This window comes from Hemiscyllium ocellatum, chromosome 12, assembly GCF_020745735.1.
Source record: "Hemiscyllium ocellatum isolate sHemOce1 chromosome 12, sHemOce1.pat.X.cur, whole genome shotgun sequence".
Taxonomy (NCBI): domain Eukaryota; kingdom Metazoa; phylum Chordata; class Chondrichthyes; order Orectolobiformes; family Hemiscylliidae; genus Hemiscyllium; species Hemiscyllium ocellatum.
This window is the reverse complement of record NC_083412.1, coordinates 54,009,074-54,030,156: the sequence shown is the minus strand read 5'-3', so window position 1 is coordinate 54,030,156 and position 21,083 is coordinate 54,009,074. Positions and strand designations below refer to the sequence as shown.

Genomic DNA, 21,083 nt, shown 5'->3' with positions numbered 1-21,083 from the left:
AGGTGGGCTGTGGCCAGATATAGCCAGGTCTGGGATCTGGGTAAAGAGGTGTAATCAGGTCTGATCGGGGTTAGTCCGGTAACTGTGATTGAATCAGGAGGATAAACAGCGCTGAAAATGTGTTGCTGGAAAAGTGCAGCAGGTCAGGCAGCATCCAAGGAACAGGAGATTTGACGTTTCGGGCATAAGCCCTTCTTCAGGAGGATAAACAGTTGTCACAAGGTTTTGTCAGGTTGGGATTGGGGGTGTTTGGGTGGTAATTGTGGCATTAATTATAATTAGACTAGGTTTTAATCTGTGTCTAGCAATTCCTGATTAACTATTCAGGTAAACATAACAGAGCAGTCTGCGGTGAGTAAAGACTTTCACAGAGGATACTGGGGAAGAGTAGAGTTGCTGATCAGATGTTGAAACTTTCCAGGCACATTCCACATATGTTTCCAAATCAGAACTTCTGCAGAATCTAACAAGTCTCCAATGATCCAAAGTTGGAATATTTGGCTCTATGTCTTTAAAACAGAGGGATTTGATTAGTACATTTTATCCAGTCACTATGCCTTCACATTATATACAGTAGTCGGTTTAACATCATAAAACATTTCTGAGATGTTTGCAAGATGATAAATAAGACACATTAACATAATAACTAAAGGATAAGCAGAGAGGGGGTGGGGGTTTGAAGGTATGGCAAAAGTTTGTGTTCAACAGAATGGAACTCAAAAGGCTGAATGTTCTGTAACTTAAAGTGGAATGAAAGGAAGAAAGTCAATAAAATTAATTAGAAAAGTAAAGGACATGTAAATTATGATAGGTTGAAATGAGGTCTCAGAATTAAGTGTTTATAGATGAGAACTTTATTTCGAAATTGGTCAACTTTCAATGGATTTCTCGTCATCAATCTAGAGGTAATAGGGTGAAAGGACTTTTCAGCCTTTAAATCAGACGCTGTGTCCCCATAAAATCATGGCTGAACTTGCTATCAGCCAGTGATCCAAACTGTGTAGCATCTTCCTGGAACACCAACATTAATGAAAATTTGAGAGAATGAGACTCCACATAACATGTCAAAGTTAATTTTCCATGCCAGAGAGGCTCATTGATTCTAATTAAGACTTACTGTGCCGTTCAAAGGATGCTAGAACAGAATGGAGAGGCCCTAACACAATTTGGTGAGTTTAGTGTTACCATATCAAGTAAATACAGCAACTTCATGCCATTCCATGTATACCAATGGTCAGTCTTTTGGTGAAAAATAGAGCATCTCACACAGCAGCCAACTGCATGTGAATTTATTGGGAAATTGCACTTGGTTTACATGTTAATAATGGTGAGCACCATAAGCTTCTGTTACTGTTTTGCAAAATCTGGCCTGGTAAATATTTCCACAACCTTGAGGGTCAGCTAGATGTGGATACTGGCAATCTTGCAGAAATGAAAATAGGTAATCCTCCTGAATAAATGGATGCGAGCATTGAAACTATAATCAGTCAAATAAGATTGACTCTTTCTTTGGGGTTGAATTTGACAATGCTAAGATGTGGAATTCTAAGAAGAAACCAAACAGCCTCTTTGATTTGATTTAAGTTGAAGGAAATTCTTGTTAATCTACAATAGCAGTTTTCATTACATAGCACTGTTTAAAGAGCAGAGAATAGTAGTAGAAAAGAAAGGCCGACTGTTATCAGTGCGCACATGTTACTGACTTCATGCCTCATAAGTCTGCACTGACATCTAATGTGACCATGTGAGGCTGAGATGAGAAGCAATTGTAGTGCTTACTGAATTTGAGCAAGTACAAGTGCAAAGCAAGAGCAGTGTTTCAAATGTAAACCAAAGAATGGGTCAGTTGTGATAGGTATTTCGGAGAAGTCAAAATGGTTAGTTCACTACAATTACAAAGGATGTTGTTGGTGATCTTGACACAGTACTGAGGGTGGCACAGTGATTAGCACTGCTGCCTCACGGCGCCAGAGACCCGGGTTCAATTCTCCATTCAGGCGACTGACTGTGTGGAGTTTGCACATTCTCCCCGTGTCTGCATGGGTTTCCTCCGGGTGCTCCGATTTCCTCCCACAGTCCAAAGATGTGCAGGTCAGGTGAATTGGCCATTCTAAATTGCCCGTAGTGTTAGGTAAAGGGGTAAATGTAGGGGTCTGGGTGGGTTGCGCTTCAGCGGGTCGGTGTGGACTTGTTTCCACACTGTAAGTAATCTAATCTGAGCAGAAAATGGCAAGATGGAATTCACAGAGAATATGTGCACAGTCAGGCAGGTTGTGACAAATTCAAGAACTTTAGCACAGCAGTTGAGGTTGAAGATAGGGCTATAGTTTGGAAGGCAAAATGCATTAAGTGAAAATGTTTTGAGGAAGAGGAAAACAGCAGTCTTGAAAGTTTAGGCAAATTCATCAGTGTGTGTATAATATCATTTGTCACAATTACGCTAGGTGTGTCCACAGTGGTCTGAGAGGTACAAATTTATAGAACTTATTGAGCCTATATTTTAGTTTTTCAAGTGTTCCGATTTAAAGGAAATCAGCAAAGATTTAGTCTTAAACAATATCAAAAGTTAGTTTATTGCACAACTTATTGCTAAGAGTTACTAAGTAGAAGAGTGCTAATAAATAGCTAAAATGCAAATTGTCAAAAGTTATTGAAGAAATGAAAGAAACATCAGTCCTTGCAGATCTGATACTTCCTTGTATTTTCTCTTTCTGAAAGTGAAAGTTGAAAACATGAATCAGAATTCATCAGTTATAGTGGTTTCTGTGTTCGAATACATGTGCTGCTTCTAATTGGACTCTAGGTGGAGCAGGTTTTAGGGGAGAGAGACAAAGAGAAGTTTCTTTGTCCTCACTTGATGGAACCATTTTTGCACAGAATTCTCCAGGGAGTTATTCTAGTCTCATTTTTGTCAAAGCTTTGAATTAGAAGGACCCATTGTGTTGTCCAAGGGTAAATTGAATTACAAAGTCTCCATTTGTGAACAATGCTGAGAATAACACAGCTGACACTGAATTTAGCAGAACAGTCATGTGACTTCTGGGAGCCGTCTTATTTGATGTATATCTATTTTAAAAGATCAGATTATCCTTCTTTATAAATGTATAATACTATAATTACATAGTGATAACATATATTTATATATCATATATATAAATAAATAAAGTTTAATATATTGAATATTAGAGCAAGACTGAACAAAACATTCATAATCAGAAAAAGTGACGAATACAATGATGTTAGAATGAGATGATAGTATTAAGCAGAGCTTTTATTGCATGGTTAAAGTTGAGTGTCCTTAAAAGTTTACAAAATTAAGTCAGGTCTCAAGAACATACATGGAAGATCAATGATCAAGCAGCTGCACAAACAGGCAAAAGGAAGATAACATTATTCAACATTTGATATCTTTCATCAAGGCTTCAAGTGTCCAAACATCATTTTATCATCATTGATAGGAAATACATTTCCTCTGAGCTTGTCCCACTCCTTTGCCATAAATCGTGCTGAAGTTCAGTGATAACCCTATTTCTATATGTTACATTAGCGGAACCGGAGGAGTCCTGAAAAATTCCTACTGATGATTTTAAAAGAGAGAATTTAATTAAGTTTTAGAGAATGTAAGGGAGAAATCTTTGGCGTATATTTAGTTAGAAGGTTCAAGAATGATTTTTCATTTCAGTTGAAAATATTAAGACAATACTTATAGTAATCCAATTCATGTTGATAAGGTTAATCAAACTGCTGATTCATGTCTATTACTTAATAGACATGAATCAACAGTTAGATTAAAAAGCACATTGTTAGAGCAGAACTTAAATAACTGTTCTACTCCAGTTAACCTGAGAATGCTTAATGCTACCATTTGAAAAACCAAAGTGAAAAAATATTCCCAGAGCTGGTACGCCTCACTGTTGAGCACAAAGATTCCCCAAAAATCAAATAAGCCATTTTATCTACCACAATTTCTGAAGCTGAAGTTTAGTAACTTTTTCTTAATATTTGATTTATCAAAAAGGCAATGACAGGGCAATTCAGCTAATTACATTTATATGATTTAATTTATATAATTTTAATATCTTGGTATCTTAAGATCAGTTGTTGGTTCTGTGAATCTTATATATAGTTCCAACATCAGTCGACAAAGATGATCTAAGATTTGACATGTGGGCTGCATTGACTTATCAGAACTCTGCTGCAAAGAAGACACTCTGTTTTTCGCATTCACTCGTGGAATGTGAGCACTATTGGCTGGGACAGCATTTATTGCCCATCCCTATTACCATTGAGAAGGTAACGGTGAATTGCTTTCTTGAATCTCTATAGTCCTTCATATATAAGTATATTCACAGAGCTGTTAGGCATAGAGTTCCAAGATTTTGACTCAGCAACAATGAAGAAATGACAATATATTTTGACATCAGAATTCCTGCTCTGAAGGGGTAAAATCAAATTGAGTTCTCACTTTAAGATTGGACAAAGATTGAGCTTTTAAGAAAAGTTATGTTTTATTAGCTTCTCAATTGTACTTTCCTGTGCTGATTTTGAGCTCTTCTAACTGTTTCTCAATACTTTTCTGCTTTATTCTGTACAAATATAGAGAATAAGAACAGAGTGAACCATTTCGTCCATGGACCTTGTTCCATCATTCAGCATGATCATAGCTGATCATCTATTTCCATGCCGTACCTCTGCTCTTTCTCCATACTCCTTGACATGTTTACCCTTATGTTAGATTCTTTTTCTTGTGATTCTTACATACGTAATGCAACTGCAATGCACCAACTTCTGTGAACAGCCAAAATGTATTAAGCAAGTACAAGCTTTGGAGGATCACTTAATAATGCCTGCAAAGCGTGTCAAGAAAGGCTGTCTGAACAAAGGAACAGGCATTCCTTTATACAAAATCTTTACATCACATCAGTAATGCCCAGAAAAGAACCCCTAGCTATTCCCCCAAAATCACATGCCACTCAAGACACAATGCAGTGACCTGATCATCTCCAGAAACAATGTAATGTAAATCATTCCTTAACAAGATCTGTTGTAAATCATTTTTTTAAGTACAGGATGTGGTCAGAATTTAACTGCAATGTTCTTATTGATTCTGAGTAGGAGATGATAATATAAATTCTTTTACATTGTACCGGCAAGACAGAGAAGCAGAGCACCCTATCCCCAGGGCATTCAATTTCTTACACATCAGCAGAGCAAATTAGCCCTTTAACATCTCACTTAGACATCTATTTCTTAATATACTTAAATGACCTGGCCCCCTCAGCTCTCTATGGTAGAGAATTCCACAGATTCACACCCTCGGAATGAAAACATTTTTCTTCCTGACCCTTATTAGCCTGATGAATGGACTCTCTCACCACAAATAATGCTGATCTTGCTAGCATTGTTCTTGTCTAGCATATGCCCTGTGCAATGTAACCTGTATGCTTCTGTCTAAGTCTTTTTGATCTGTACATCATTGCTTACTATGATTTGCCTGTACTGCTTATATACAAAGCTTTTCACTGTACTTTAGTTCATGTGACAATAAATTGATCAAATCAATTACTTATGGCCTACCTTGTAACCTGAGACCGTGACCTCTTGTTTTGGATTCCCCACTCGGGAATCATCTCTGTGCCCAGTTTGCCAAGTCCTGTCAGACTTCAATGTTTGAATGCAATTCCCCTTTTTCTTCTAAACCCCTCTGAATACAGACCTAGGATATCCAATCTCTTTTCATACAACAAACGTACTATCTCTGGAATCCATCCAGTGAACCTTTGCTCTGGCAAGTATATCTTTCTTTGGATAAAGAGACCAAAACTCTGCATAGTAATGCAGGCATAGTCTCGCCAAGGCCCTGTGGAGCAGTAGTACAATCTATTTTCTCCTGTACTGTGATACTCTTGCAATGAAGGCCAACGTACCATTTGCCTCCCTAATTTGCATTTCTTTCAGTAACCAGCATACAAAGCCATCCAGATCCCTTATATCATTATTTTCCAAAGAATCACAGTTTTAAATGATAACTACCATTCTGTTTTTTTTCCAAAGTAGACAACATCACCACTAAACTACTTGAAATTCTCCTCATCATTCACAATCCCATTTTGTTTTGTGTTGTCAGCAAACTTGGAAATAACGTATGTGCTTGTGTAAAAGTCAACATTTTTAGACTTTTTAAAGGTTCAATTTTATAGGGCTGACTATTACATGGGTACTAGTTTTGAGGGGCTGAAATTCATACTGCACTTCGAAATACTGTATTATTAGCAGAAGTCAATTTGGTCGCTCAACTGATCCTGGGTAAAGAAGAAAAAACAATGAATTACTTTAAAGGTAATTATTACCGAATAAAAGCAAGAGGAACAAGAATGAAATACTGGTAGGAAATTTTATTTATATATATCAGTATGACAATTTAACATCTCAAAGATTCATTGAAGTCCTGCGAAATCACACTGTTCAACATTGTCATGGCCTGGCTTAATGGCACACTTAAAATGAAACATTTATTAAATTCTGAATGTGTAAGCAGTGTGAACTTCCTTGCTAAAGTCTTGTCTTTTCCCTCCCATTTACTTTTGTATGTAATGAACCTTAGCAATATTACAAATTTGTCAAAAAAATAAAGATAGATGGCTAATATATCTCACTTTTATTCAAATATAATGGCACAATTAAAATTATTAACTTTTTAACAATATTAACTTTTGGATGTATAGTGCACAACGTGTGCTAGGTACCAATAAACGTAGTATCGGTTTGAATGAATGAATCAATCAATCAAAACGTGATGTAAAGTGGGCTATGTAGAGTTATGAATGAATGGAGACACAATGTAGTTAATAAACAATGATGAATAGAGTGACTGGTATGAATTAATGTTCGTGATTTCATTTAAGTGGGTTAATGGGAACAGTTTTCTTTGTAAGAGGTTGATAATGCGATTAAAGTAGGTTTGACTTTTACATGAGCTATATGGAAATTACAAGAGTTTTTAGCCAAAAATAAGGGGTCAACTTTGACTTTTACATGAGTGTATATATATTATATGTATGGTATTACGTTTAATTTCTTCATTCAAATTGTTGATATATGTTGTGAAGAGCTAGGGCCCAATCTGATCCCTGTGGTAACCCACTTGTCACTGCTTTTCTTTTCAAAAAAGGACCCCAGTATTCCTACGCCCTGTTTCTTGGCTGCTAACCAATTTTTAATCCTTGCCGATGTACCACAAATCCTGTGTACTTTGATTTTCCACACAAGTCTCGTGTGGGATGTTGTCGATAGCTTTTAATAAGTCCACTCCTTCTCCCTCATCAATTTTACTTGTAACCTCCACAAAAGACTCCAATAAGTTTGTGAAACACTATTTCACTTTCATAAATCCATAGTGACTGTGAGTGATACAATTGTTATAAATTCCTGTTATTCCATGTTCTCCTTCACAATTCCTGGTTCAAATCATAACATGTTCTATGTATTCACTGTAATATTGTTGCTAAAGTTGAAAACAAAACTGGTTCCTTATGGTTTCAGAGAAAATATAGAGAAACAGGCATAGTAGATTAAAATTGTCACTAATTAGAAGTTTTCCAGTTATAAATCTGTCAGTTTGTAATTTTATGGAAAGCAGATAAAATCATTAAATATTTGCTCATTTTAAAAAGGTCACAAAACTGGAATTTTTAAAAATTTCCTGTGGAGACATTTTTTTTTACCAGTTGCATCTCAAAATGTAGTTTTGCATTGATGACCGTTTACTTTCGGTTTGTTTTACTTAGCTATACAGTACCATGCCTGGAAAGTGGTAAAATATATCAGTGACGGTAACCATTTTATCACATCATTTTGTCTTGGTTTTTAGGCTTTATATCACTAGTCTGACCATTCCTATCATTTTCATCTGACATGGTAAATGAACAATATTCATCATTACAAATAGCTTAAAATTGTGATTTGTTTGTTCCTGTAGGGGCTGTTTCACAAGTTCTGGATAGTTTGGAGGAAATCCATGCACTAACAGATTGCAGTGAAAAGGACCTGGATTTTTTACACAGCGTCTTCCAGGATCAGCATCTCCATACACTACTTGATGTGAGTCATTCCCATTCATTCAAATGTCGCTTAAATATTCTTTTTCATAGGTGTATGTCAAAGTTTTACTTAAAAGTTTTGGTAATTATTTCCAATTTATTTTATCCTTTTGTTTTGGGGAGTGCAAGGAGTGGTGAGAGGGAGCACAGGGGGTTGCAGAGAGAAACTGTCACAGGTTTGTGGTGCTTGAATAATCCAAGTACCTGGAGAACCAGAGACCGATTTGAATTCACAGTTTAAAATAACTAACACAGTAAATATGTTTTGAAAAGGAATGCTGTACTATTAAAATAATCATGTTGGTTTCTCTGATGCTTGAGGGTGTGATGCTTTTACTTCATTTTCTGGAAAGTACAGTAGCTACTTCAAGATGTACAAACCAGAGGAAATCCTTGGATTGGCAGATCCCAGTGTATTTTTTGAGCATTTTTCCATGTCTGTGTCTAGATTGTTATAAAGTTTAGAAATTGTTATTTCACTGATATAGACTCACCCACCACAACACAGCCTGTATAGTAATTGATACAGTTTTGTTCTTGGCGTCTCCTTGTGGTACAGAAATTCTTGCTAAGCTCTTCGAGGTTTTACCAAAACCAGCTGCTCAATTTGCCGGTCCTCGTGCTAAATCTGAATAAATCTCCTTAGGTCTCATTTGCATAGGCGCGCACAGCCCCCTTAATGAAAAAAATTATTAAATGACTTTTTTTGTCAATTCCTTCAATATCTAATGCTGAAAGTTTTAAGCAATTGCAATTATTTTTCCCACTGTCTACTACTGAAATCATATTCTGATAGTAAAATGAACCCTCCAAAAAATATTGAATGAATATTGTCTAATTTTTGCATTCAATCTTTTCTTCAGCGCAATAGTCTTGTACCTCGGCTGTGTGATAATTATCAGCTAAGGACAGGAATTTTACATCAGATTGCAGTGTGCACTGAGGCAGCAGGCATAAATATCTATGCCACTGGCCAAAATGGCTACAATTTGACAAAAAGCACTGCCAGATTTGTTTTCCAATACATTGCAGATGTTGTGGTTCCCATTTTTCCTTGAAATTTTGTGTATAAGATCAAGCTGGTACAGCTTAGATTAGATTGTTTAGTGTGGAAACAGGCCCTTCAGTCCACACCGACCCTCCAAAGAGCAACCCACCCAATGTAGCATTCCCCTACATTTACCCTTCATATAACACTACAGACAATTTAGCATGGCCAGTTCACCTAACCTGCGCATTTTTGGATTGTGGGAGGAAACCGGAGCTCCCGGAGGAAACCCACGCAGACACGGGGAGAATGTGCAAACTCCACACAGACAGTTGCCTGCGGCAGGAATTGAACCTGGGTCTCTGGTGCTGTGAGGCAGCAGTGCTAACCACTGTGCCACCGTGATATATTCTTCAATTGTCAATAACTCAATATATGAGATCCCTTTTGATATTGAAACATTTTGCTCCACATGCATGATTCTTCAGAGATTTGTTATACTTTGAACCATTTATGCTGTCAGTTAAAATGAGAGTTGAATGGAAATCCTGAACTGGAACTCAACCCAGCTTTCGACCTAAAGGATTGCATATCATGCCTTATGCAACAAAAAATATTTAATCACTTTTTTAAACAGAGCAAAACTTAAGATACACATGTTCGGGTAGAAGTTGACCAGTGCTGTTGATAACATTTTGAGCACTAAAGAACATTAAAATTAAGTTTGATTTTGAACATCCTGATATTGCATGCAATTTATTTATTGTATTAAAAGACAGCTATCATCAGAATATGAAAACTGGAAGCAGAAGTAGGTCTGGTCTGCTAGTCTGTTAGACCATGGTTGATCTATTTGATTTTTGAATTCTGCATTCCCAATTACTGTCAGTAATTTCTGATTCCATTGCCTAACCAAATCTATCTACCTCTGCCTTAAAAAAATATTCAATGACCCTGATTTTACCATTTACTAAGACAGTGAGATCCAAAGTTGCACAAGCTCTGGGAGAAACCATTTCTCGTAATGTCTAATTTTAAAACAGTGCCCCTGGCTCTGGACTCATTCACAGGACGAACCATCCTTTTCATATTCACCTTGTCAAAACTATTCAAGTTGTTTTTTTTCCTAACTTCTAATCAAGTTACTGTTCACTCTTTTATACTTGAGTAATAACAAGCCCAGCTACCCAAACTATGACCATTTGCCCATTCCAGGTACCAATCTAGTAAATCTTCTCTGAACTGCTTCCAATGCATTTGTGTCCTTTTATAAATAAGGAAACCAAAACTGCACATGATAATTGAGCTATTATCTTGGCAATGCCCTATATAAGGGGAGCATTACATCCTTTTATGTTCAAATCCTGTCAAAATAAAGGATAACTCTCCATTAGCTGCCTTGATGACTTGTTGTATACAAACTACTTGTGACTAGTTCAACTAGAGCACTGAGATTACTCTGCACTTAGAATTCTGTGGTCATTCTCCATTTTGGTATCACAGAATTGTTATGTTGCAGAAGGAAATTATTCAGCTTGTCATGTCTGCACTGGTGCTCCAATGAGTATCATGACTTAGTGCCATTTGTCTGCTTTTTCTTCATAACTTTGCAGATTGAATGATTGTTTGAAAAGAAGCAGTGCTCTCTTGCAGAGGTCATACTAGACTCAAAGCATTAACGGTATTTCTGCGCAAGTGCTGACAGACCTGCTGAATTTTTTTTTCCAGAATTTTGTATTTAGTCCCTGCCTAATCAACCTCTCCTGAGAAGGATTGCACCCAATGCCAGTATCTCTCCCCTTAGAAGGTCCAAAACTGTCCACTGTATTCTAGGAGCAGTATAAGTAATGCCTTCTTTAGTTTTAGCAAGCCTTTCCTACTTTTATACTTTGAAAGAAAAGTTAAAATTTCATTTGCAGTAGATGTTTGTGTAAAGTGACAGCCTCTGTCAGTGAGGTTGCTGATGATAGTGGAAGGCTGAGGAGATGCTCTGAATGCGAGTCCACAGGCTGCATGAGCATAAGACACAGAAGAGTATACTAGGATCTCAAATAAAACTAGTAGCAATGAAGAGAAACGTTAACATTACTGGATTGCACTAAGCTTCAGAGAATTTTGGTTGGGGGCAGACTTAAGACAGACGATTGAATAGACACATAACAGAGTTGTTCGGATTTGTCCTTCTTCAGAGAGGACTTGGTGTAGTCTTCTTTTGTTGGTAATAAGTTGCATTAAATGATGGTCGGGATGGATAGGGTATTTACCTTTCATTTATACCAAGGGATGGGTGACGAATTTTCTTTTAACTTATTTATGTATATTACTAATCTTGTTTCTTCTTAGTTTTTTTTGCTACTTTATCCTGGTTTGCCTATGTTGTGGCACAACCCTGGCTAGTTGGAGTTAAGAGGGTGGTTAGGATGGCTAGTAGGGTCTTAAGATGTGTAGGTGCTCCCTTTGAATGGGGGATAAATTCCTCTAAGTAATGTCTTAGACGGTTTTATGCTTTTCCATTTTTGGTGTACATAGTTTTTGCAAGTTTTGTAGGTTTCTTGATGGTAACTATTTTACTTTGTGTAGTTTTTGTGTTTTGTGGACTTTCTTGTACTGAAACTCAGCAATTTGCTGTTCGAGTTTTTCTTCTCTGGAGTCTAAATAGTGCTATAAAAGGTTATGGCTAAGGATATGTTCAAGTGGTGGACCTGTAATACTAAGGGGAGTCACTTGCTGATCAAGAGGAAGAAGGTACTCTCCAATCTTTAAAGGGAGAGGATGGATGTTGCCTTATTACACTTAGATGATGCAGAGCATTTGAAACTGCAACAGTATGGATATGACTGGGTTTATTTCTAATCTTTCAATATGAGGAGTAGGGGGTGGCCATACTTCTTAGGAAGCATCTCCCATTTAAGTTGTTAGAGTGTATTAAAGACACACATGGGAGATTTGTAATCCTTAAAGCTTTGAGAAATGGGAAAGAATACAGGATCTTAAATGTTTAATGTTCCCCGGCCCACCCCCTCAAGTTCTTAATGGATGCACTTTCTAAATTGATTAATCTCTCATTTAAGCAAGTTATCATTGGGGAGTTTCCAATTGTCTAATAGATCCTACGGTGGACACATTGCCCAAAGGCCCCTGATATCATCATCGCGATCTAAGCAATTAAGCTTTTTGTGTGTTGAACTAGGACTGATAGATGTTTGGAGGTGCCTTCACCCGACTGGCAGGGATTTTGTTTCTCTCAAATCTGCACAAATGCTACACCAGGATTGATCTCTTTTTGACTCCCGCAGCACGTGGACTCTGTGGTGTCATGTACAATTGACAATATCACTATTTCTGATCACGCTCTAGTATATCTAATGGTCAAGAGTAAGGATACTATGGTAGGTTTAAGACACTGGCAACTGGATCCCTCCATCCTTAAGGATAGCAAGTTTACTGAATTCTTTTCTGCTGAATTCAGGGCTTTTTTTGACATTAATACAGGCTCAGCCAGTAATCCATGCATTCTCTGGGAAACTGCGAAAGCCTATGCTAGGGATTTAGTTATTTCCTGTTCTTCCAGGAAGAAACGGGAGAAGAATGAGCAGCAATGCTTGCTCGAGACATGTACGTAGGCAGCTGAAAAGGCATACTTTCATAGGCCTTCGTTGGCTAAACTGCAGATGATCACAACGCTTCGGTCCACACTGAACTCCATGCTCTCACAGGCAGCTAAGAGGGAGCTTAGATTTGCAAAACAACGGTTTTGCCAGGAAAAGGAGTGCTCCCCAAGCCATTACCTCAGTCAGGGAAGATACTGGAAATTTAACCCATGATTCTGAAAGGATTAAGGCAGCATTTCAGAAATTTTACTGTGAGCTATGCCACTCTGAAAGTTGTGAAGGTGTATGGGCTAGGATGGGGTTTATTTTAAGAATTTGACCTCCCGGGAGTGACCCCTGAGTAAGAGTGTCTCCTTAATGCCCCGTTGTCAGTGCAAGCGGTGCAGGAGACTGTGAGGCAGCTTTAGAATGGAAAGGCACCTGGTCCTGACTGACTTCCCAGTGAGGTTTATAAGAAATTTATAAATATACTGTCAGGACCGATGCTTCGAATGTTTAACAATTCACATAGGCGTAGCCTCCTGCCATCTTTAAGAGAGGCAAACCTTTCTCTTATCCTTAAAAAAGAGAGGGCCCCGGAGGACTTTGCTTCCTATAGGCCTGTCTCACCCTGAATGTCAATTTCAAAATCCTATATAACGCTCTTGCACTAAGACTAAAAACTGTATTGCCCTCCATCATTAAGGAGGATCAGACGGGTTTTATAAAAGGTCACAGATCGTCAAATAATGTCAGGAGGTTACTTAATATGATCCAAGTATGTCAACGACGATAAGTACAGGTATTAGTGATCTCTAGACACGGAGAAGGCATTTGACCGGATCGAGTAGCCATACCTTTTTTTTTATACTTGAAAGCAGTTTGGCCTGGGCGAGGTCTTTATCGGATGGGTAAAGGTTTTTGTATGGTGGCCTTCTTGCCACGGTTCTCACCAATTATGTGCGGTCAAGCAATTTCAATATTCTTAGGAGCAGTCAACAAGGCTGCCCCTTATCACAGTTGCTTTCCACATTGGTGACTGAACCGCTGGCAGAGGCAATACATAGGCATCCCAATATGTCCGCTCCAGAAGTGGGGACAAAGTTACATAAGATTGCATTGTATGCAGATGACGTTCTTGTCTTTTTATCAAACCCAGCAGTTGTTGTGGTTCTGTTCGCCGAGCTGGGAATTTGTGTTGCAGACATTTCGTCCCCTGTCTAGGTGACATCCTCAGTGCTTGGGAGCCTCCTGTGAAGCGCTTCTATGATATTTCCTCTGGCATTTATAGTGATTTGTCTCTGCCGCTTCCGATTGTCAGTTCCAGCTGTCCGCCACAGTGACCGGTATATTGGGTCCAGGTCGATTTGCTTATTGATTGAATCTGTGGATGAGTGCCATGTCTCTAGGAATTCCCTGGCTGTTCTGTTTTGCTTGCCCTATAATAGTAGTGTTGTCCCAGTTGTACTCATGTTGCTTGTCATCTGAGTGTGTGGCTAATAAGGATGTCGTTTCGTGGCTAGTTGGTGTTCATGGATGCGGACCGTTAGCTGTCTTCCTGTTTAGTCCTATGTGGTGTTTTGTACAGTCCTTGCATGGGATTTTGTACACTACATTGGTTTTGCTCATGCTGAGTATCAGGTCCTTTGTCCTGGTGAGTTGTTGTCTGAGAGTGGCTGTTGGTTTGTGTGCTGTTATGAGTCCTAGTGGTCGCAGTAGTCTGGCTGTCAGTTCAGAAATGTTTTTGATGTATGGTAGTGTGGCTAGTCCTTTGGGTTATGGTATGTCCTCATTCCATCCTCACAGGAGGCTCCCAAGCACTGAGGATGTCACCTAGACAGGGGACGTAACATCTGCAACACAAATTCCCAGCTCGGCGAACAGAACCACAACAACAAGCACCCGAGCTACAAATTTTCTCGCAAACTTTAAACCCAACAGTTTTGGTGCCTCATCTGATATTATGCACTAATTTGTTTGGCAGCTTTTCGGATTAGAAGATCAACTTTGCAAAATCAGAAGCCATGCTCATGGGTGGTCTCCCAAAACTGCCTGGTCATAGAGTCATAGGGATGTGCAGCACAGAAACAGACCCTTCGGTCCAACTCGTCCATGCCGGTCCTGGGGACGAATCTCGATTTTCCTTTAAATGGTCACAGGAGGGTTTTCTTTACTTAGGTATATTTATTACTCCTATCTCTGATCAGCTATTTAAAACCAATTTTGCCCATTTGTTCGACAGAATTAAACAAGATCTTTGAAGATGGGAGGCGTTTCCTTTCCCTTGGTTAGATCAGTTAGCCCTAATTAAAATGAACATTCTCCCCAGTAGATCTTAACCCCCGGTGGGGGGGTCTTGGTTCCACGAACGATCAATGAGCACTCGCAATCGGTCTGGCCATTTAAAACTTCGCTCTTTATTTTTCATACGGCCGGGTGTAGAGCATCTGGAAACACAGAATTTGAGCACTTCCGTATTCCTCGGAGGAGCTGCGCACAACAGCTTAATACAAAGACGTTTTTAAACCTTTCGTAAAGCAGGGTATAGGATGTGATAGTATAGTACATTCAAACAATTACCAATCAATACATAATATTGCTTCATTGGCAATTATTTGGTCCAATGATATTAACTGGGAAACAACTTGTATCCCAATGCTTAGGTCACTTTTATCTGTCAACACAGAGCTGCTACACCTGCACCCAGAGGTCAGTCAGAACGGGTAGTGCTCCTTCATCTTACCGAGTTACTTCTGTATTCTAAAGTGCACATTGTCTGCTAATCTCTTTTTACAACAGTTTTGCAGAATTAGCAGTTAGCAGCCTAGAAGCCATTATGCAGCTCAAGCAGAATTAGCAGTTAGCAGTCTAAAAGACATTTCATCATGCTAACTTGCACCGAGAAGCCATTTTGTTGCCCCCTAAGTTACCAAGAGCATCTGTCAGGTGGTTGCTCCTAATGCAACTAGTCACACTCGTCACATAGGCACAGATCATGAGCCGCTATGTCCTAGCTCAACCTACATTCAAGTTTCAGACTCTCACCCCGCCTGCTGTATCCTGCGTAAATGTATCCTATGCGAGTGCTCCCTCTGCTTTTTACTAAGCAAACGTTTGGAAGCCTGAACAGCTGGTTCAGTTCCTTCATTTCCTGATAAGCAACCACTTATTAAATTAACTAAACTGCAGCTACCTCACAGAATGAGAGGAGTGGACCTCCCAAAAGCTATCAGTTAAGCCCATTGCTACCTTACATGAATACTTGGGCTATGGAGGAACCCTCACTCACTATGGTTGGAAATTGAAGTGTCTCTGGCAAGATGCCCCGTTACTAGCTTGCTATTCTTAGACAAAATGAGGACAGTTAAGGAATATTGCTATCGCCTAGTAGTTATATTAATATTGTTAAAGCATGGAGGGCAATGTGTCAGAGTGAGGGCAATATTGCCAAAATGTCATTTTTTACACCCATAGTTGATATGTCATGTTTTCAATTGGGAATGATGGACTTGGGGTTTAAATTAGGAGCAGCTAGGGATGTGTCTTACCTGGGTAATTTATTCAAGGGAGATATATTGATGTCTTTTGATCAGTTGGCTCAGAAATACAAGTTGCCCAGTAGGGACGACTTCTGTTTTTTTCAAATTAGATATTTCAAAAAGAGATCACACTTCTAACTGATTTTTATAGATCTGACACAGAGAAGAGGGTGCTGAGAACATACTTTCTGTCAGCAATGTCTGTTGCCTACTGGGAGAGGCCCCCTCAGACGAGTCTGAATAGCTCTGTAAGGTACGGGAGAGGGAGCTGGACGTTGAGATCTCTTCTGAAGTCTGGGAGGATATCTGGAAAATGCAAGGAGGATCTCAATGTGTAACAGGACCTATGCCTTGCAATTGAAGGTTCTCCACAGGGTCCGCTTTGCTCCATATTGCCTTTCAAAATTTAAAGTGGGAGTATCTCCAATTTGTCCTAAATGTTAAATGAGTATGGGTATGCTCACTCATTGTCTCTGGTCCTGCAACAGACTGTGGGCATGCTGGGGCGCTGTGGTAGATGAAATAGAGTGTGTCTTGGGGATAGAGGTGGACATGGACCCGGTATTTCTTCTTCTTAGACTTGATAATCCACTTCCATTAGATATGCACAAAAAAAAGGCTTTTCAGTATCCTCGCTTTTTGTGCAAGAAAAACATTCTGTTAGGGCGGGTGTCTGAAAACCTCCTGGGACTGTTGTGCTGGTGTCAGCTAGTCATTTATTACATCCCTTTGGACTTTCTTGCAAGTATGGTGCACCATAAAACTGAGAATTTTTATAAGATGTGGCCTTTTTTGGACTACCTGGGTACAAATTTGTCTGCCACACTAATAAAAGCCGTTTATATAGCCATGACAATTCTTTTTAATGAATCTGGCCTCCTGAGAGGAGGAACTATGAACACATGAATATGTATAAATTTATGTGCTTGATGGTCGAGGGCTATTAATTTGTTTCATTGAGATGTATTATTATCATTACTTTCATGATTTATTGGTTAGTTGTTAGTTATTAGCTATTATTTATTTATGTAATGAGTGGGTTTCTTTGTATTGTTTTGTTTTGTACCTGCTGTAATATCCAAAAGATTTCTTTTTTTCAATAAAAATATATTTTTTAAAAATTTCATTTGCCTTCCCCAATTACCTGCTGAACTTGTGTGCCAGTTTTTTTTAAGATTAATTCATGAACACTCCCAAATCCCATGGTGCTGCAGTCAGTTCAATCATCCTTCCATTTAGTACCTACCTCGTTTACACAGTTTTCAAGAACCTTCTTATCTGATGGATAATAATAATGTTGAGACTACTCGAATACCACCCCTTAATTCTTCATACCTGCCTCACCTCAGTCACATCCTCCTGTCTCTGATCACAAACCAATTTTGAATTGCCTAATCTGAAGGGAATTGGCCTCTTGGTCCCTTAAGCCTGCTCCTAACCTACTCATCCTCTTTTCGTAGCTAGCAGCTTCCATATCAGGCAACATCCTCGTAAACCTTCTCTGCGCCCGCTCCAAAGCATCTACCTCCTTTTGGTAATGTGGAGACCAGAACTGTACACAGTATCCTAAATGCGGCCGAACCAAGATCTTGTACAATTTTAACAGCTCTTATACTCAATACCCTATCTGATGAAGGCAAACATACCATATGCTTTCTTGACCACTCAATCCACCTGTGCAGCAATCTTCAGGGTACAATGGACCTGAACTCTCAGATCTCTCTCTGCTCGTCAACTTTTCCCAAGGCTCTTCCGTTTACTGTATAATTTGCTCTAGAATTAGACTTCCTAAAATACATCACCTCACATTTGCCTGGATTGAACTCTGCCACTTTTCCGCTCAACTCTCCAGTCTATCTATATTCTCCTGTATTCTTTGACAGTCCCTTATGCATTCTGCTCCTCCAGCAATTTTTGTGTCCTCTGCAAACTTGCTGATCATACCCTCTTCCAGATCATTTATGTTTAATCATTGCTTAAGCAATTAATACATTTTTCCCCAAATCTGTCTGACCATATGTAATCGTTGAACAATGATATTTTTAACATTAGTTAAATTTGAGCAAATTGTTAGGATGCAACAAGTGCTGTTTAGACTTTGTGCAGGCATCCAGGCACAGAAGTGCAGACCTTCAATGAGATGATTTCCACATTGGGGCTAAAGTGAATGAGAATAAGCTGTAACAATTGCTGAGCACAAATCTTCTGCAGTCCAGGGTTTTTCACTGTAAATAAGACAAAAAACTACCTAGGAATGATGTGCTGCTGTTCTGCTGAAGATAAGTCAGCTAAGCGTTTCTTGTCTGATAGCATGTGGTAAATTTCATCTTACCAAAGCAGTACGTCTGGATTGGTATTGCTGTGTTGTACTGGAAATACATTTAAAAACAGTTGGTATTCTGCCTTGTCATTCACAAGCTTGAATTCCAACCATGTTCAGTCCTGGGGATTGCTGTGCGACTATGTAGTAGAATTAAACTAGTACTAGTGTTTAAGCCAACTTTGGTTGGTTTAATGTACTTGTTTTACTTGCATTGAGGAATATTTGTTGCTATTTCTTGGATTGGGGGATAGAACTGGAAAAATTTGTCCCGGATTTTATTTTCCAGGTCCGTTCTTTTCAAAGTGTCTGCAAGTTCGGCAAGTAAATCTCAAGTAATACAATCTTTTTTAAAAATCAAAGATGGTAATCCAGTGCTTCAGAATAGAGAGTCTTATTCCTTCCTGTGCTCAAAGTAACTGCATAAGATACTGTGGAATTGGCTTTGAACCATTTTCAGATTCTCAGTTGAGAAGTGGAGTGCTATTGAAGACCAGAAAGCTTCATCTGGAAGACTAGCTGAGTCGTCAACTTTTAACCTTTTTAATATTCATAAACCTTTAAAATGACAAAAGCTGGGAAGTCACTTTATTTCTACTTACTATGGAACTAGTAGCATGGAAGTGGCTTCTAATTGACTGTCTCTGGGTACTGTTATCCCTAATGTTAAACAGTAATTCCCTACATTTTTGTAAGCTAGATTAAAAGTCAGTTTTTGGTCTTCCCATGTACCCACTCCTTATGAAAAATCAATTTCAACTAATCTGTAAGCCTAATTTTCTTTTAAACCATTTAAGAGAGCTTGGTGTCACTGGCTAGGGCAGCATTTCTTGGCCATTTTAATTACCCTTGAAAAGATGTGGGTGAACTGCCTTTTTGAACTTTATTGGGCATGTGATTAGGTAAATCCACAGTGATGTTAGGGAGGGGGTTCCAGGTTTTTCACCTAACAACAAAGAAGGTATGGCAATACAGTTCCAAATGTGTGTGGTGTATGGTTTAGATAGGAGTATAAAGGTGGTGATTTTCACATGTACCCTTTTACTTCAGAGATTATAGGTCATGAGATTAAAGATGCAATCTAGGACATTTTGGTGGAATGTTACAATATATGGGTGATGCACACTGCTGCCACTGTGGGTCAGTGTTGAAAGGAGGACATTTTAAATGTGTTAGATGGGGTGCCTGTCAAGTGGGCTGCTTTTTTCCTGTATGGTGTTGAACAACTTGAACGGTGTTGCACTCCTCCAGCCAAGCAGAGAGTATTCCATCACATTTCTGACTTGTGCCTTGTAGGTGAACAGACTTTGAGGAATTAAGTTGAGTTGCTCCCTGTGGAATTTCCAGCCTCTAACCTCCACTGTTGCTACAGCCTTTATAGAAATGATATAGTTCAGGTTTTGGTCAAATGTTGATAGTGGGGATTCAGTTATGATAATGCCATTGAATATAAAGGGGAGATGCTTAGATTCTTTCTTTTTGGAAGTGATCATTGCCCAACCCTTGTGTGACATAAATATTATTTGGCACTTAATCAGCCCAAATCCAAATGTTGCCCAGATCTTGCTGAATTTAGACACAAACTGCATCAAAATTGCACCATATTACACTATAAAGATGGTTTTGAATCTATTTATAGTGGATTGGCAGTTGATATAAAATTACACAAGTTAAAACTTACCTGCACATGCAGATGGCCAGATTCACAGAATTGTGGTTCAACATTTTGCCCATTTTTAGGACCCTTTCATTTATTTTAAGCTTTTTATGACCAGTGAGCACCACTTGACACATCATGTAACATAATTCTTGAAAATTATTCTTCAACTCCCTGCACATATTGTTTTTATATTCTAGAATTATCGAACCTTTCTTGAAAGGTAACTTTTGTTTGTTTATGCTAGTGGTTTAAGATGGTGTCTGCTGACTTTCAGCCCAGACAAATTAATCAAAAGTTAAAATCTGTGCTTTCTTTAAACTAGAATTTAATGCTTACTTTAGATTTATATCTTGTCTGAAAGTGCACATTCTCACACATTCCATTTTAAACATTCTTACCCCCACTGTTTTTGCCTCATTCCTACAAGTGAACTCTGACATACTTTTGTCTGTACCTTCGCAATGATTTGTTTGCTTCAGAAAATTAGAAGATAAGTAAATTTATTTTGCTTTTCATGAATCCCTTCCATTCAAAATTGAATTACTATTTAAAATTCATTATTGAGCAGCGCAGAATTTGATGCAAAATACTTGAATGATTTTGTGCAGAAAAGGATCATCTGTCAAAGATCTAAAGGGATGTTAGCCTTTTGTTTGCAAGGTTTTTTAAAAATTGTAATTCTGCAATCCTCTAACTCTAAACCATCCTCAACTAGTACTGTACTTTCTCTAACCTCATAAACATGAGAATTACCTGACTAGCATTAGAAATTTTTAATGGCTGAGGAACTATATTTAAAACTAAATACAAGAATCGAGCAAGAATGTTAATACATCTGATCAAAATAGTGATAGTTTGTTTTATATGATTTGATATGGCAAAGTTGT

The 21,083-nt window shown here is 38.4% G+C and overlaps 1 protein-coding gene across 4 annotated transcripts in view; it reads left to right on the top strand.

Moving 5' to 3' along the window:
* caska (calcium/calmodulin-dependent serine protein kinase a) overlaps window positions 1-21,083 on the top strand; it is a 618,991-nt gene that overhangs the window by 322,984 nt on the left and 274,924 nt on the right. For all 4 annotated transcript variants that reach the window (XM_060833558.1, XM_060833557.1, XM_060833556.1 and 1 more), the window contains exon 11: window positions 7,979-8,100. In XM_060833558.1, the coding sequence (XP_060689541.1) occupies window positions 7,979-8,100 (122 nt within the window). The remainder of the gene's footprint in view (window positions 1-7,978; window positions 8,101-21,083) is intronic.